Genomic DNA, 16160 nt, shown 5'->3' with positions numbered 1-16160 from the left:
ACATACAACAAATGTAACATATACACACGTGCAACTTTTCTACATACTATTTTTGGATATAACAATAAAAGTGAAACACTAAGCATTGCTGTTTTCTCAAGTCGATGGTAAAATGTCTTAACTCTTAATATCCAGGAATATAACTACTGTAGCAAACCTCCCATTGTTAACAAAGCGCTTCACTTGCCACACATACTTTTACAGCTTGTTTTCTGTGTACATAACTTAATAATAAGTTAATAAGAGTACCTGTTTATTTTGAGCGAATACAAGACTGATCACGTAACGTGGATCCAGCATGTAGCCGACCGCAAGGTGGAAGCCTGAACTGAAGGCAAATATAGTGCGATTTGGTTTGCTGGCTGCTCCATAAAAGCAAGCTAAATGTAACGTTGAATTTCATTAGCTGGCAGTGATGTAATGCTCTGTCGTTGACCACTGAGGTGTAAGACCATGGGAAGAGCGCGTTTTTCAAATTATTGTATGTTTGAAAACAATGGAAAGTGGCAGAGAGAACAGACTGAAAGGGAACAAAAAAAAAGTTATTAACCGATAAACAAAATCTTGAATATCTTTTTCGTTCCAGAATGTAATAAATTAATTGAATTTCATTTTTTGTTTCTGTTCCATGACAAATTTAATTTTTTTTTTCATTTATCGTTCTGGTTCTGTTTCGAATCCCTGCTTCTGAGGGAACTAAAAGTAATCATCAATGTTTACAAAAAAAATTAATAAATTGCACCCTCTGGTATTTAGGTAAATATGTGTAATTCCTCTCCACATCACTGTTTGTATGAAGTGGGCAGCAGTGTGGAGTAGTGGTTAGGGCTCTGGACTCTTGACCGGAGGGTTGTGGGTTCAATCCCCAGTGGGGGACACTGCTGATGTACCCCTGAGCAAGGTACTTTACCTAGATTGCTCCAGTAATAACCCAACTGTATAAATGGGTAATTGTATGTAAAAATAATGTGATATCTGTAAAAAAAAAAAAAAAAAAAAAAGTGAAATAATGTATAATGTGATATGTTGTAACAATTGTAAGTCGCCCTGGATAAGGGCGTCTGCTAAGAAATAAATAATAATAATAATAATAATAATAATAATAAAGTGCAAAAGCTCAACTCCTTCTTCTCTGTGCAGGTGGAGCTCCATTAATGCCAGTCTCTGCTCCTCCAAAACAGAAAATGAACTTTCACATGCTTAAGGCAGACAGGAAAAAAGGAAAAGATCAATAAACAAGCAGAAATGGAACTAAATCAAATACAAGGGAATACCTTAGTGTTTTAAAAGCCCAGCAAGCCAAATCCAAAACAGACAAAAAATAAAAGACAAAAAAACGATTAACAGAGAACACACTGAATGCTTTGCACAATGCTAGCATTCACCACATTTACAGTAGAAGCCCTCTGTTTCAAATTAATGAATGGAGCGTGATAACCAACAGCCCTATGGAGATCAGAAAAGCCAATTCCACCGAGAGGGGAGCTTTGCACTGTTGCAATGGGGGTATTGACTGTGTCAACAGCACCACTGGAGAGGGGAGCTTTGCACAGAGTTACAAAGGGGGTATCCACTGTGTCAACTCCACCACTGGAGAGGGGAGCTTTGCACAGAGATACAAAGGGGATATCCACTGTGTCAACTCCACCACTGGAGAGGGGAGCTTTGCACAGAGTTACAAAGGGGATATCCACTGTGTCAACTCCACCACTGGAGAGGGGAGCTTTGCACAGAGTTACAAAGGGGGTATCCACTGTGTCAACTCCACCACTGGAGAGGGGAGCTTTGCACAGAGTTACAAAGGGGATATCCACTGTGTCAACTCCACCACTGGAGAGGGGAGTTTTGCACTGTTACAAAGGGGGTATTGACTGTGTCAACAGCACCACTGGAGAGGGGAGCTTTGCACAGAGTTACAAAGGGGGTATCCACTGTGTCAACAGCACCACTGGAGAGGGGAGCTTTGCACAGAGTTACAAAGGGGGTATCCACTGTGTCAACAGCTCCACTGGAGAGGGGAGCTTTGCACCGAGTTAAAAAGGGGATATCCATTGTGTCAACTCCACCACTGGAGAGGGGAACTTTGCACAGAGTTACAAAGGGGATATCCACTGTGTCAACTCCACCACTGGAGAGGGGAGCTTTGCACAGAGTTACAAAGGGGGTATCCACTGTGTCAACAGCTCCACTGGAGAGGGGAGCTTTGCACAGTTACAAAGGGGGTATCCACTGTGTCAACAGCTCCACTGGAGAGGGGAGCTTTGCACCGAGTTAAAAAGGGGGTATCCAGCGTGAGACCTTCAAGCTCTCGAGGTTCAGCCTGCCCTGTAAATGCCTTTCCAGTGGACTGATAGCAATACATCTGAACATGCTGGCTGCCAATAAAGTCCTTGGCTGGCACGTGTTCATGGACAGTGCTTACCTAATGGAGTATGGCTTTGTGATTGAAAGGTATTGTCGGGGTGAGAGCTGCTCGCTATATCACAGAGAGCTTCCTACAGCATGAGCATCCTGCCCAGTGAGAAGAGAGACCTTTCGTGGTGCATATCTGCAAAGGATATTAATAATAAAAAACCTCTGTTTTTCTGAGTCAAGCGATCAGATTTTGATGCGAGTCAGATACAAATTAATGCTTTTTCAATGAGGGTTGAGGATTCTGTCCAGATAAGGCTGGTTTATTTCCTCACATGACAAAAAGATCGCCACCGCATAGAAGCGATTTCTTCAAGTGACATGCTTGCAGATCATGCATTAAACAGATTGTTAACAAGTGCCTGCTTAGCAGATTGACATAGAGGTTGTGTTCAACACGATCAATACTGTCTTAAATGTGAAGAGAGTTGTACGCTTTGTGTATTAAGATAAGCCATAGCTAAATGTGATGCATTATTCTGATTGTTGCACTACGTTATAAGTAGCTGAGAGAAGTTGTAATAGCATGCTTTATAAGTAGCTGAGAGAAGTTGTAATAGCATGCTTTATAAGTAGCTGAGAGAAGTTGTAACAACATGCTTTATAAGTAACTGAGAGAAGTTGTAATAGCATGCTTTATAAGTAGCTGAGAGAAGTTGTAATAGCATGCTTTATAAGTAGTTGAGAAGTTGTAATAGCATGCTTTATAAGTAGTTGAGAAGTTGTAATAGCATGCTTTATAAGTAGCTGAGAAGCTGTAATAGCATGCTTTATAAGTAACTGAGAAGCTGCAATAGCATGCTTTATAAGTAGCTGAGAAGCTGTAATAGCATGCTTTATAAGTAGCTGAGAAGTTGTAATAGCATGCTTTATAAGTAACTGAGAAGCTGTAATAGCATGCTTATACAGGATACTAGCTGTATGCCAGCATACAAGCTAGTCTTTAGGAAACCTGTCTTTAGGAAAAACAGGTGTTTTTATTTTTGTTAATAAAGCTTGAGTGGAGGCCTCCTACCAGCTGTAGGATGCTGGGGGATTTAAAAGGGTCATTCTTAATGAAACTATTTCATACAGAATTGTCTCATTTCTCAGTGCAAATTAATATGAATCCTACAGTACATGCACGTCTATTCATTTGGAAATGCCGGTGGCTTTCTGTCTGAGTGCATTGAGACAGTTCTTTAGACATCCTATTAAAGCAAAAAAAAGAAAGAAAGAAAGATTGCATACAGTCATGATTATCTACCGTTATTAAGCACAATGCACAAACAAAAGTTTTCATTACTCAAAATGATATCCCATTACATCTGCGCTTGTCTTTAGTTACATCTACTTCATAGTCACTTCCAGAGGATCAACTCCAGAGAATACAATCTTTGAACCTTTCAACAAAGCACTAGTGAAGACAAATTGCCTCCCTGTTTCAGTTCCTGTGAGTAATCTATATTAATAGCTGGCAAGCTTTCAATGCACGGTGCATGTGTAAACTCTATTAACAAGGTCAGCTCCCTGGGCTATCTGTGCCACTCTCTGATCTGCAGCGTTTTGAGACTTCTTTATTTAGAAGTTTGCAGATACAAAAATAAAACCAAAAAAAACACCAAAAACACATTCATTTATTTGACTATTCTGTAAATACAAACTGACAGAACAGCATTGCAATTATCATCGAGGATTGCTTTGAAAAAGAAAACGTTTCAAACACAAATGGATTACATTTTCAATACTACAGTATTTATTTATTAACATTTTTTTTTGTCCAATAGGAAAAACTAAAAAGGAATTACAATTCTAAAACATACATTAAGACTACTTACGAGACATTAAATTAAATTAAATTAAATTAAATTAAATGCCTGAGTTGTTTATTTCTGGTTTGGTAACTTGTGACTTGTTTCTTACTGAAACATTCTGCTGATGACAATTTGGAGTACAGCAAATAGTTTTGAGAATCTGGCTCCTGAAACTAAAGTTTTCTTTTTTGATCTACTGCGCTCCCTTTTGCTCAAACTGTTAATGAACATTAAGGCAAACATGTCATACTGTACTTGTGAGTTGAAAAAATAAAACCTAGGGGAATTATGATAGTAAAACAAAACTGTCCCACGATCAGACAAGGCAGAATACAAACACGATGTGTGTGGGTGCATTGAGCCTGAGGTCACTGATCTACGATATGATACACTGTGAGCTAAACACGATGCGTGTGGGTGCACTGAGGTCCTGAGGTCACTGGTCTACGATATGATACACTGTGAGCTAAACACGATGTGTGTGGGTGCATTGAGGTCCTGAGGTCACTGATCTACGATATGATACACTGTGAGCTAAACACGATGTGTGTGGGTGCATTGAGCCTGAGGTCACTGATCTACGATATGATACACTGTGAGCTAAACACGATGCGTGTGGGTGCACTGAGGTCCTGAGGTCACTGATCTACGATATGATACACTGTGAGCTAAACACGATGTGTGCAGGTGCATTGAGCCTGAGGTCACTGATCTACGATATGATACACTGTGAGCTAAACACAATGTGTGCAGGTGCATTGAGGTCCTGAGGTCACTGATCTACGATATGATACACTGTGAGCTAAACACGATGCATGCCGGTGCATTGAGCCTGAGGTCACTGATCTACGATATGATACACTGTGAGCTAAACACAATGTCTGCAGGTGCATTGAGGTCCTGAGGTCACTGATCTACGATATGATACACTGTGAGCTAAACACGATGTGTGTGGGTGTATTGAGCCTGAGGTCACTGATCTACAATATGATACACTGTGAGCTAAGCACGATGTGTGTGGGTGCATTGAGGTCCTGAGGTCACTGATCTACGATATGATACACTGTGAGCTAAACACGATGTGTGTGGGTGCATTGAGCCTGAGGTCACTGATCTACGATATGATACACTGTGAGCTAAACACAATGTCTGCAGGTGCATTGAGGTCCTGAGGTCACTGATCTACGATATGATACACTGTGAGCTAAACACGATGTGTGTGGGTGTATTGAGCCTGAGGTCACTGGTCTACGATATGATACACTGTGAGCTAAACACGATGTGTGTGGGTGCATTGAGGTCCTGAGGTCACTGATCTACGATATGATACACTGTGAGCTAAACACGATGTGTGTGGGTGCATTGAGCCTGAGGTCACTGATCTACGATATGATACACTGTGAGCTAAACACGATGCGTGCAGGTGCATTGAGCCTGAGGTCACTGATCTACGATATGATACGCTGTGAGCTAAACACGATGCGTGTGGGTGCACTGAGGTCCTGAGGTCACTGATCTACGATATGATACACTGTGAGCTAAACACGATGCGTGCAGGTGCATTGAGCCTGAGGTCACTGATCTACGATATGATACACTGTGAGCTAAACACAATGTGTGCAGGTGCATTGAGGTCCTGAGGTCACTGATCTACGATATGATACACTGTGAGCTAAACACGATGCATGCCGGTGCATTGAGCCTGAGGTCACTGATCTACGATATGATACACTGTGAGCTAAACACAATGTCTGCAGGTGCATTGAGGTCCTGAGGTCACTGATCTACGATATGATACACTGTGAGCTAAACACGATGTGTGTGGGTGTATTGAGCCTGAGGTCACTGATCTACAATATGATACACTGTGAGCTAAGCACGATGTGTGTGGGTGCATTGAGCCTGAGGTCACTGATCTACGATATGATACACTGTGAGCTAAACACAATGTGTGCAGGTTCATTGAGGTCCTGAGGTCACTGATCTACGATATGATACACTGTGAGCTAAACACGATGTGTGCGGGTGCATTGAGGTCCTGAGGTCACTGATCTACGATATGATACACTGTGAGCTAAACACGATGCATGTCGGTGCATTGAGCCTGAGGTCACTGATCTACGATATGATACACTGTGAGCTAAACACAATGTGTGCAGGTGCATTGAGGTCCTGAGGTCACTGATCTACGATATGATACACTGTGAGCTAAACACGATGTGTGTGGGTGCATTGAGCCTGAGGTCACTGATCTACGATATGATACACTGTGAGCTAAACACGATGTGTGTGGGTGCATTGAGCCTGAGGTCACTGATCTACGATATGATACACTGTGAGCTAAACACGATGTGTGTGGGTGCATTGAGGTCCTGAGGTCACTGATCTACGATATGATACACTGTGAGCTAAACACAATGCGTGTGGGTGCATTGAGCCTGAGGTCACTGATCTACGATAGGATACACTGTGAGCTAAACACGATGCGTGCAGGTGCATTGAGCCTGAGGTCACTGATCTACGATAGGATACATTATGAGCTGGTATAAGCTCTGGTATAATCTATGCCAGTATTGATAAGCCATTGATTGTGCTATGGAGCATTGTTCCCTATGGCACTCTTCATTTCTATTGACCTTTATCTCATGTTACCATTAAAGTGAGAGTAGGCTGTCGGAAGGGATGGCCACTTGATTGCAGATAGGGGTCTGTTTTTGTGTAGCCCTCCCCACATTGACATACAGAACCGAATACCGTTTGCACAGTTTGCTTACACAATTGAGCAATTCTCCGACCCAGCATTTTATTTTGTTTATGTATTACAAAAATTGGTATCTGGATTTTTTTCCACTGCTGTATATTATATATCTTGATTCATAAAAAAGAACAAAACAAAACATGACAAAAAATAATGCTGACTGTTCATTAAAATGAATTGCTCGCAGTGCAATACAAGATATTTTAACACAGATAAAGATGCATCATCTGCCACTGAAACATCATCTCGAGGCCACCTTCACCGTCCCACTGCCTGTCGCTAGCGAAAGAGCCAATGGAGCGCCACTGGTCTTGGGGGAGAGAGTGGTGGGCCATCAATCAGAGTCTACAGCAAGGAGACTGTGAATCACATTGATGGCCAGGGGTTTGTGCTAGAGGACAACATTATGGATTTTATTAACTCAATGTGAAGACAGTTTGTTGCAAAAGCAAGTCTCTTGCATATTGATCTGCAATGACGTCCTTCTCTAATCTGTCAGCTCTCTGAAAGCTAAAGCATGCGTTTGAAGGGCAGCCTTCATCAATATCTCCTGCTCCGCACCCTCACTTTGTTTTATTGGTAACAATTTACTTTAGGGATCTGTTATAGGTGGTTATAAACAATAGCAAAAACAAAACAATGGTAAAAGTGTATAATAACTGTATTGAAAAAAGAAAGCAGCCCCATACAACTGCTGAGACAGACAGACACAGACAGGCATAGAAAGACAAACAGACCTGAAAAGACAGACAGACTATATCCATTATAAGCGATTATAAACAACAGTGCAGAAAACAATGAAAAAAATGTGTAATAATACTCTTACTATTTCTATTCATATTCTATAATTGTTAATGACATAATTAATAACATGTTTATAGATTGTTTATAATCACTTATATAGGATCCATAAACTAAAGTGTCACCGTTTCAGCTGGACTTCTTTGTCTAAGGGCTCTTAATAGGAGCAAAAAGACAGAGGCTGTGCACTAGGAAACAACTCTTCAGCTAGCATCCCGGAATTCACTGCCCCATAAAAGATCTGGGATCTGACTCAAAACGTTTATTGATGTATTTAATTATTTTAACAAGGGGCAGCAATTGCTGCCTGACTTGACCACTGAGGATAATTTCTTATGGGATCCTTAGGATACAGAATCAGCCAAGCACTGCTGTGGAAAACTGATAAAACACACACACACAAAAAAAAGATATAGCCCTACATAACTAGTGTCTTAAATTAGACAACATTTTCCTTAGTTATTCATTGAAAAGACGGTCAATGTGATCAGATTGAGTTTGCTGACATTTGAAAACTCCAAATCAGTTCTATGCCATAGAGGTCCACTCTCTTTGTCTAGCCGTGGCTCAGCTCTCAACAGCAGCATCACCCTTAACCAGTTTCCTCATCTTCTGGTCATGCATGTCTGTTCTGATTCCTTGCCTTAATAGCTCTGTACGACTCTGCGGTTTGTCTGTCCCTTTGTGCTGGGGTGTCAAGCTCTTCAAAGTACATTTAAAGAACCCATTCTCAATGTGTGCCAATAATATCTGTCTGTATGTGCCCTGAGACGAAACTGCAGCACGTGATCACAATACAAAGATGTTCGGTTCAAGCTTAACACATTGAGCTTGATCTCTACTGAAAGAATGACCTGTTTTCAGCTGGGACAGACTGGTTAATCAGGTCTTCAATACTGAACCCTTGCTGTTCTCTTTTGGACACAGCAGGTACAAAAAAAATAAGCTCCTGCAACCTGTCAATTTAGAACAGTGTCAACCAATTTTGTTTTAAGGATCTAGACAGTGCAGTTTATTTTCCACCAGGTGCTTTCTGTTTAGAATTTTAAAAAGTTCCTTCTTAAAGAGAAGGAATTTGTTGTGTAGAGTATCATTTCTGTCGTTTTCTGGGACAATAAAGAAGGTTATTTCGAGATGTGTATTCATCTTGTAGACTTTCGTCAAAGTTAAATTAGATAAACATCAATGCTGTGTAAAAAATGTGGCTTTGAAAAATCTGTGCTTGCCCCCACCAACTATCCATAAGAAAATCATACTGAGCACAAAAAAAGTGAGGCTTACAAGACACAACAATAAAACTAAAAAATAAATAAACAGGATTAGATAAGTAAGGAGATGTATTCGTCCTGAAGAAATATTTAACTCAATGGTTTGTGATGATACCTCTTAGCAAGGCAGAGGAATGCATTCATGTAAACGCAACTAACCCTGCCTCTATACAGATTGCAGAGCATGTGTTTAACCAGGTGAGCAGTGGCACTGAGCTCCTGTTAGACCTGCTGCGAGCCAGGTCTGCTGCTCTGCACGTGATCCAGAACAACCAAAACACGTTCTGCATGGCGGTGGCTGTGGCCTGTCATTACTATCCGTTACTCTGCTTGTAATAAAAAGGCATCAGTGTGGAACTTGTTCAGTCACACCTTAGCGTAGGATCTATTCATACAGCAGTGAAGCCAGTTAATCAGCAGGATTGCAGTGCATCTACTGGCAATGCTTTATGAATACGGCCATGTAGCCGAAACCACACACCTTTGTCATGAATCTATACAGAATTTGCAAGGTTTAAATCCTTAGATGTATGTAGTAGTTCTAGACAAGGATTCAAGGGAGTGTGTTTACACAACAAATGTGAAACTGCACTGCAGGAAACTTACTGTTACTGTCTTTATCCGGCCCCCTCCTTTGGTGCACGTCCATCCCGACCGGTTCAATAGTAAACCACAGATTTCACCTTCTGAACAGGGCGCCATCTCACACCACTGCTTGTTCTTTACTATCCGAGCTGTGAAAGAAAAGAAAAACAAGTGTGGTTAAATGTTGCATTAGAACAGGTAAATTACGTGAGCACTGTACAGTGCTTAGTGTCATTGTTTCAGAAATCCTGGACGTGACCGATTCATCTTTAATAACTGATCTGGTAAGAGCTATCCTTTTGAGTTCAGGAGAATGGGATTCTCTAAACTGGTGTCAGGGTGGGATCGGTTTGCTCATGTTGGGTTACATATTATGTTAGCAGGATTTTAAAAGTATCAAACAGTTAATACTGGGCACACAGTGTTACATAAACTAATACTAACCCCTTTATCCTGCCACTCCTAACCAGTGGAACAAAACCCTGGAGAAAGACCTCCTGTTCTAAAATGATCTCTAAAGCATCCACATGACTGCTGCTGGTTAGAGAAATTGGCTGATACAGCTGCAGGCTGTCACAGCTGTCCTGCGTCAGCGAGGTCTCCAGAAATCAGACACGTTGCGAAGGTGAGACCCTGAGCATCTGCTCCTGTTCAGTGCTAATGGCTCAAACACAAGTCACTAAACTCACCCTGTTTGAAATGGAAATTACTGTTTGCTTTGACCAACAATAACAGTCAATGAACCTGCAAACTTCTGATGCTGTGCATTAGACGAGAGCTTGCGAACATTGTATTCTGTACAGTGTGGGCGATGCCAACTCCTGGGTTAACTCATTACACAGTGTTTTTAAAAGCACAGTCTGGAGGGGAATTTAAGCAACAAAAAATAAAAACTGTGAAGTGTTGTTCAGCTGTTCTGCAAATGCAGACATTACGATTACCTAAAGTACTGTCAAACTGCAAACTCGCTGCGCAGAAATAATTTGCTTCCACTGCAGCTTAAGTGATGTTATTGTTCATACTGTATTTCTGGTCTTATTAAAGACTCATGCACGCATGCACACATACACACACACACGCGCGTGCACACACACGTGCACACACACACACGCGCACACATACACACATGCACACATACACACACGCACACATACACACACACGCACGCACACACACACGCACGCGCACACACACACACACACACACACACGCACACATACATACACACACACACACACAGCGCTTATGCAGGAGATGCTCACACTGTTGTTGGTAGATCTCAGTCTGCTCACACCAATGGCATTGTAGCACATTCATTCAGCCCTGAGTCTTTGGGGGTTGCTGTACTCACCAGGCTCTGACTGTACCAAGAGAAAGAGGCCTATGAGGTGCAAGAGCCACTGACCTTGTGCTCATTCAATGGGACCTTCAAGTATTCAATGATTATTCCTATAGTTTCACAGCCTGTGTATAATATACTAGAGATATAAGACACAAAGTCCTGTATGTATAAGGATAATATCATAAATCTTCCTCTGTTTGAAATGCATGGATGACAAGGGGTTTTGTAGACTATTGTATCAGAAAACCCTGTAGTACACTATTACCCAAGTACACTGCGCATCTTGTATAGAACACTCAGAACTTGTTTTTGTTCTTTTTTGTAAAATGAAGGTTGTCAATATTACAGAAATTGGTAATGGTCATTAAATGCATAAAGAATAACACACATGCTTTTGGTACAGTCACATTTTAGCTTAGGCTTTGTGTCTGAATGTCACATGTTTTTAATTAACACTCATCATGTTGTGTCGATGCATTCAAGCAGAAATTGCTTTCAGCACATGTCCTCATTGCTCCTGTAAATAAAGTCTGTTTTCAAAAGGATCTCCACATGCATGCCTTGGATGTTCTGTCTGTAATATAAAGATAGGCAAGAAAAAAAAAGAAATAACAAATGTCTTGAATATAAAGATATAGAACGGGCCACCTGTTCAAAGTACCAGTGCAGAATAAAAACAGAACAATATGCCTTTTACACTGTGGAGCTGGGAGGAGGTCAGACCAGGATACAGGATTCAAGACCTCATTTCCAAGAGCTATTTTTATTTGAGTTATTTGTTTTATCAATCGGCTGTCACGGTAGCGAGACTGCTAATATAATGCAATGTCCTCTTAATCAGGAAACGCTTCTCCCACAACACAAACACAGGCACGTACCAGTAAATATTACCAACATTGCTGGGATTACTGTCTTTCAGGAGGCATGTTTCTATATGTCCAAACGAGCTTGATCTACAAACAACCACAAAGATACAGTACTCCTGTACACAGGAATCAAGCACTAACCCTGGAGATACCCCAAACCAAACAAATATAGAATAGATGAGCATCTCTCAGATATTGCTGTATCATGCCCTCTGAGTCTTACCTTCAGTAGGAATGAAAACTGGCAGGTTTCTATCAAGGACACTGCGATTGATTAGCCTCTGGCTCACATGAGTAGCCCCACTCCTAACCTAGATAGATCCCTTTCACATTTCTAAAAATATTAGGAAAGTATACACACACATAATGTAATATCAGCTTTGTAAGAAAACAATCCTAAGGGACAATTTTACTGTATATGGGTTCATAGAATTCATATTATGGTAATAGAATTTTCATCAGGAAACTCATGCGATTGATTATTTATTAAAGCTTAGACTAGACAACATTATACCACAGTATATATATTTTCACACTACATTCTTTGGTCTGACATTTCGAGGTACCCCTGCCATGGGCCGGGGGGCAGGACAGATGCCCTCCCCTGTTAGACAAAGCCAAAAAGCAGATGGAGGCTGGGGAGGAGGAGATTAACTCTGACACACAGGGATGTAACGGTTCCAGTTAAGACAGAAATCCATTCCTTGACGATGATTGGACGTATCGTTTATTGAAAGACGCATAAGATGTTAGACTGAATGATTTGCTCCGAGTATTGGAAGCGTCTACAATATGCTTGATGTTTACATGATTTGACCTAAGGGTTAAAAGTGAGTTCCCTGCTTGAATCACCGCTTTGATTGATTCAAGCACACAGTCGTTAAGACAGCATTTATTTTTAAATGTCTTCTGAAGACATCTTGTCTATTGGACTATTGTCTAGTCTTATAATCTTTACTATAATGCATGCATACATGTCTAAAGTTAAGGATAAAGGAAATATGTCACAAACACACAACACACAACACACAACATGCATTGCTTGGGTTGATTACAAAAGATACTCCGACTCAACCACTGTCAATGTCTGCAAAACTACCGTCGTTACTAATGAACAGTGGGCATGGGAAGGGAATTTGGATTTCCTATATTGGCTTTACACTTTACATTCAGTGTCTCTGATTACTGTCTATTTACACAGTAGCTTCTTAGTACATACATGTGTACTTACACATAATTACAATCAGGGGTGAAATTCTGCCGGTACTCACCAGTACTCAGTACCGGGACTTATTTTGATGCCGGTACTGGGTACCGGTACTTATTTAATCTGCTTTTCATCCAACGCGGATGCATTCCATCCACTCACACAGTCCACTAGCGCAACGTTTCTCAAATGCGCTTTCATTCAGCACAGTTCATGCTGCTTGCATTCTGTTTCCGCACACTGATTCTGTTTCTGTGAGCTGCTATTGGCCACCATTAACGTCAGTATAATCACTGCATGTTGATTGGCCAAGCTTTCATTCTGATCAGATTTCATTTTGGCATGAGTCACAAATCTCCGCCCATTTCGCTTTGTGTCAGTGCTCATTCGTGGATCAACGAGAGAAGACCTTAGCAGTGCAACGTGAAAAAGGTCTGGAGCAATTATCATTATTATGAAGTAATAATTATTTTCTTTAGTGTGTCGGAGAAACTATCAGAATATTCGAACGACCATTGCTGCACATGAATTTGAAGGCAGAAATCCACGTCAGTGTTCGCCATAAATTACATAGTTGATCACTATTTGAAATAATTATCATAACACGTTTTGCCTTGCACCGATTTACCACATGTTAAGCATAGTGATCAACGCTGTGTTTTGTGATCCTATTATTTTCTGTTATGAGGACTGTAATAAACAAAAACCAAAAAGGTGAGGTGTTTTTTCTTTGTACAATGCCCCCTTTTCTAAAACATTTTGAAGTTTATTTAAGTTAAATGTGAGTTTTCACTTGTGTGTACATCTAAAAAAAAAAAGGCATACGTAAACCACAATAATGATATTACTTTATGAAAATGTGTCTTTTGCCACGTTGTTTCTTGTGCAGAAACCACAATACCAGGGATAAAAAATAATAATTAAAAAGTCTACATTTATACTGTTTTTGACTGAAAAATCTTTTTTTCTGGAATAGATCATAGTAATTAATCTACACAGAAACACAACAGAGAAGCACACAGAACATATTATTGTAAGATAAGTAATAAGTTCAAAATAAATAAAAGAAACAGGGATATATTTTCTAATCCAATGCTATTCTAGTAGCATGGCCAGGTCCTGTTGTAGGTGAGTATCCAGGGTCTGGAAAGTATGGGGATGATTTCAGAGAATACTATGGAGATTAAAATGGCCAAGTACATCATTAGAAGTAGCAGTGCCTCTTACATAATACATTTAAGGGGTATTTTAGCCCCTATTGTGCATTGTTTGACTTAGACCTTTTTGTATAATTTTTTCATAGCACAGTTTTTATATGCCATTTGTTTTATAACATTATCCCTTTTTTAGGATATCTTGAAACAAAACTCCCTCTGCAGCAGCTACTGCATAGTGTAATATTTCTTAATGCTTGTCATTTAAGTTTTAACTTCAGTGTTATATTACAGTACATGACTGAGTGATACAAGCAGAGGGGACAAAGCTTTCAGTATTTTCAGCTTCCTTGTTTATGGTGAATTGGTTATAATTGATCAGTTATTTTGTATTTATAAATGTATTGTGTACCAATATGTACATATTTTAAAAGTATTTATTCGTTGGCACTCAAATTGTCTCAATTTTTTTAATGTTTACACCCTGCTGTGCATATGAGTATCTGCACTATTTTGTTGAGAATTTCACCCCTGATTACAATGATATTATGCATAGTTACAATGTACTTAGTGTGTAAATCTTTTTGCACAATAAATAAACAGACAATTGTATCTGAAAAGGGTTAGGGTAGTGTAAGGGGGGATAGGGTTTGGAGGGGTTGAAAGGAGATAAATAACATTTAAAAGTTAAATACAATGTGTAGCGCTGTCTCATAGTAATGATAATAAAGTGCTTACGCGCCAGAGTTAAGCAGGTTGCACACTCTGATTTTCTCCAATGGATTAGCTTTTTCATTAACATCTCCATTTTCAGTTTCATTTTGGGTTTCAACTTGAATATAAGTCATCAGTACTGGTGACAGCAACACGAAATTCATCAGGCAATGCGTGATTGTGGCTGACTCCGGTAATACGTTCATGTCGATAAACTAAAGCCTTCTCCCCCACAGGCCTGTGCTTTCCAATTTAATGATGCATAACCACAGCTTAAACCAGCAGCTCCTCCGAAGGGAGAGACACAGAAGCACAGACCCAGCAATACTCAAGGTCATTTCTCTGATGAACACGTTGCAGGGTTTTTATAACTGCCTGTCATTAGGAGCATATATCAGAGGCAAAAATATGTTACATTAAAAAATATGATCCATGTGAAGGGTATATTCAGCTGTTCAGGATTTATGGAAGGCTGCTGTGAGTATAATAATAAGAAAGAATAACCGCAGGTATCCACACTGGGAGTAACGGGCTGAGAGGCAAGCCTAGAGATTGAGCTGTGGGGCAGAAGCACAGCAAGACTCCTATTCCACTGCAGATTGAGCTGGTCCAGGCTTTACTGTCTGTCGTTAACAAGCTCCTGGGTGACTGATGAGGCTCATAATAAAACCTGGAACACATCAGACTGTTCTGCAACCAATGCAAGTGGGATTCCCTTCCAGTGGAACTGCTTCTCCTCCCAGTTGTTCAGACTGGGTAGGGGTCTAGGAGTATGGGGAATCCAGCCCAAACCACTGTCCAGGGGATATATTAAAAGACACATTTCAGCATAATATAATAATAATAATAATCCTTATTTTTATATAGCGCCTTTCATAATGGACCACCACCACAAAGCGATTTACAAGATATGAGACTAGGGTGTGTGAACTATGCATCAGCTGCAGAGTTACTTACAACAATGTCTCACTCGAAAGACGGAGCACAAGGAGGTTAAGTGACTTGCTCAGGGTCACACAATGAGTCAGTGGCTGAGCTGGGATTTGAACTGAGGACCTCCTGGTTATAAGCCTGTTTCTTTAACCACTGGACCACACAGCCGCCCCTTAATAATATATGTGCTGATTTTCAATATTGCAGGCTACAGATCATTTAATTATGAATCAAAACAGTTAATGTTATCTTACAAAACTATAACTTAATAGAATGCCTTTTGCACAAAAATAAGGCTTTACAAAATAATATTTCAGGGTTTAAGAA

At 40.3% G+C, this 16160-nt stretch overlaps 1 protein-coding gene across 2 annotated transcripts in view; it reads right to left on the bottom strand.

Annotated features, from left to right (window-relative positions):
* LOC131702124 (chemokine-like protein TAFA-5) overlaps positions 1-16160 on the bottom strand; it is a 100978-nt gene that overhangs the window by 27956 nt on the left and 56862 nt on the right. For both annotated transcript variants that reach the window (XM_059004152.1, XM_059004153.1), the window contains exon 4: positions 9639-9766. In XM_059004152.1, the coding sequence (XP_058860135.1) occupies positions 9639-9766 (128 nt within the window). The remainder of the gene's footprint in view (positions 1-9638; positions 9767-16160) is intronic.

This window comes from Acipenser ruthenus, chromosome 29 (genome assembly GCF_902713425.1).
Source record: "Acipenser ruthenus chromosome 29, fAciRut3.2 maternal haplotype, whole genome shotgun sequence".
Lineage (NCBI taxonomy): Eukaryota > Metazoa > Chordata > Actinopteri > Acipenseriformes > Acipenseridae > Acipenser > Acipenser ruthenus.
Note: the sequence above shows the minus strand (reverse complement) of the source record. Positions and strands in the feature narration are given on the sequence as shown.